The sequence below is a fragment of the Staurois parvus genome, unplaced genomic scaffold (assembly GCF_062004578.1).
Source record: "Staurois parvus isolate SC_StPar_1 unplaced genomic scaffold, SC_StPar_1.0 ptg000204l, whole genome shotgun sequence".
In the NCBI taxonomy this organism is placed as follows: domain Eukaryota; kingdom Metazoa; phylum Chordata; class Amphibia; order Anura; family Ranidae; genus Staurois; species Staurois parvus.
Window position 1 is genome coordinate 1,118,620 of NW_028318000.1, and position 2,840 is coordinate 1,121,459.

At 40.2% G+C, this 2,840-nt stretch overlaps 1 protein-coding gene across 1 annotated transcript; it reads right to left on the reverse strand.

The window, feature by feature from the left end:
- Positions 1 to 654: 654 nt before the first annotated feature.
- On the reverse strand, positions 655 to 1,188 carry LOC149461384 (interferon lambda-2-like). Its single transcript, XM_089678396.1, has one exon. The coding sequence runs from the start codon at positions 1,186 to 1,188 to the stop codon at positions 655 to 657; it is 534 nt and encodes a 177-aa protein (XP_089534522.1).
- Between the last annotated feature and the right edge of the window lie 1,652 nt (positions 1,189 to 2,840).

Here is a 2,840-nt window from a genome sequence, read left to right on the forward strand (position 1 = left end):
ATCGCAAATATGTGTAAATACATATATCACTGAAATTAAATAAAATTAAATAAAACATTGTTGTTTATCCTAAACAAATTACAGATACATTGCATCCTCCAAGGAGCTAAGAAACTCATAAAATCAATATTTGAATAGCTTATAGACTATAAATACTATTAAATAAATAACATCAAATACCTAAAGGTTAAAAAATAGATATAAACAGATATGACAAGAACCTTCCTTTTCCTATACTTGCAATATTCATGCTGTGTAGAGAGTAGGTGAGTTGTTTGTGGGTTGATGTGGAATCTCATCTGCTGGGGTAAACAATTAGGTCCATTTAAGATATATAAGTTTGTGGTTATGAAATCCCTCATAGGATAGGTGGATAAATCCTGTAGTTGCAATGTACTTTATGGATGAATATCCTATGTTGTCCAGCAGGCCTAAACAGACTATAGTAGATGAAAGATGAGTAGATACTTTAAGGTAGTACTGTATGTCCTTCAGTAGTACGGTGTAGAAGAATATGTCTATAGTAAAAGAGTGCATCCTTTACTGCTTATCCTTCATCCTGATGGTCTTCCTGGTTCCGATGTGTTGAGATAAAGCATAAGGGACTTATCTGTTCTTACATTTCACAAGCCAGAAGTTTCTTTGATGTTGAGGTTATTGGTTGAGAGCCCAACATGTCACATCTTCCACTCTCAGAGGGATAAGATTTAGGATTACAGCCTCCTGCACACAATCTGGAAATGCAGCTTCCTGAAAATGTTGGAGGTGGTGCAGCCACAGCTTCAGCTCAGGTGAGGTGGGCTCACTGTATTTTGGAGATCCTCTACAGACCATCAGATCATCTTTCAGTTTGAGGAAAACCATAAGTGCCTGTTTTACAGTTTCATGCTGAGCAGACATAGACATGTTTGTTAGAACCTCAACAGTTAGTGACACCCGCTCCAAGGTCAGGATAAGGCGATCCTTCTGTGTAAGGTCACATACAGAGGGATTGTGTCTCAGCATTCTTCTGTAGCATCTCATTGCATTGGTGGACATGTTCTTTTCATGTTCATGTTGCAGCTCTTTTAGTGTTGTTATGTCAGAAGACATCACAGATAAATAGCTGGATATCGGGCAGAGTCTCCTGTGCAAGCGCCCACTTACTGCAACCAGTAAAATGTTCAACACCACCAGCCTGATATCCATTTCTGTTCTGCTGGGTTGGATCTGGTAATGTCTTTTTGGTTCCAGATATTTGTTCCGGCGGTGGAATGACGTCACGTCAGTAATATATGCGCAGTGCTTGCTCTCCGGGAAGATGGCCGCTACTAACTGCACACGCGCTGTCTTCCCCTATATATATATTACTGATGTCAGTCACGCCTCTGTACAGCCTCCGCTCTGATGATGTGCCTATAGCACGAAAGGCCTAAGAAGGAGCTGTGCAGAGCGTGACGTCATTCCACCGCCGGAGCCACGAGGAGGCCCGGCGGACATCTTTACTAGGGTCAGTACTGCTTTTTTCCATTATATAGCCTTTATATGGGTCTGGATCTGTATACTGCCCTATACTTTTATTGAAGCAATAAATTTTGTTTAAAACATACTACACTATCTCTGGCACCTGTTTTCTTGGGCTCCTGTGTGGAGCTGTTACCCCCACAGAGAAGGTGCCTGTACCATTCAGAGGAGAGAGTATCACTATCAGTGTGGAGTGCTTGACTGACCTTAAGGGGACCTCAGGATCCAATTTGGAACCTTCGGCGATCCACCGTGAGAGGGATGCCCGCCATCTGGTCTTTGAGGGATCTGACATCTGGAATGATTATTCCTACATGCGCATAACCCATGCGTTTCTGGTGAGTGCACATTGCTATTATTTGAGGCCGCAAGAGCTTTCACACAAGCGCGCTCACTACATTCTGTTTAAAATCTGTTTATTTCTACCATTTTTAGTTTGTAGCTGCTCTGGGTTTAAGTATCATTGCTCACTTGTAACATGGGAGACATTTTTGATCTTAGATCTTCTACAATCTCTATCTCTGAGGACTTTTTTACATTAGACAATGAAAATGATGATCTAAAGGGATTTTTTGTGCATTTAAAAAATTTAACTACTGCAGAAATAAAAACTCTCTGGGACATATCATTCCTGGAGAAGTATATAAAAGAACAAATGGTCCCCAGGTCACTCCGCTGGGATATCCGCCCAGACTCGGAGGATCCAAGCAGTCACCTTGAATGGTATCAATTCTTTAATAACACTGGAATTGATCTATTAAGGTTTCTTATTATACGTAAAAGGAAGAAATTGGCCTATCTGGATAAAGAGATTAATCTGGTACGGGAAAAACGAACCCCTTTCAAAGGCAATGATAAATATAAAATTGAATCTGACAAGCTAAAAATACATATGGAGGGGGTAGAAAAAGAACAAAAAATTAAAAAGAGGAAAAAGTATAATAGGGATTATAAGGATTACTCTGAAAAATTGGTATTTGATTGGCAGAAACAAAGTGATCCCATTAACCCGTCCAGTTCGAACTATGTACCTCCGGTAACAGGACCTAAAAATCACCAAAATAAGAAACCTAATTCTAAAGGTCACGACTATCAACACTATGATCTACCCATTTTAAATAGATTTGAACCCTTGCAGGTTCTATATGATGATAATATAGGATCACGGGACTATCGCTGGCACCCAAATTCTGCCACTACTTCACCTAGGAAAAATCCGGCTTACTCTCATAACAAACAGAATAAGCCATATTTGAATAATTACTCCTCACATCCCCACCAAGCTCCACAACATAAGGGACAACATGGAAAACCTTATTTTCCATCCCCACGGAACA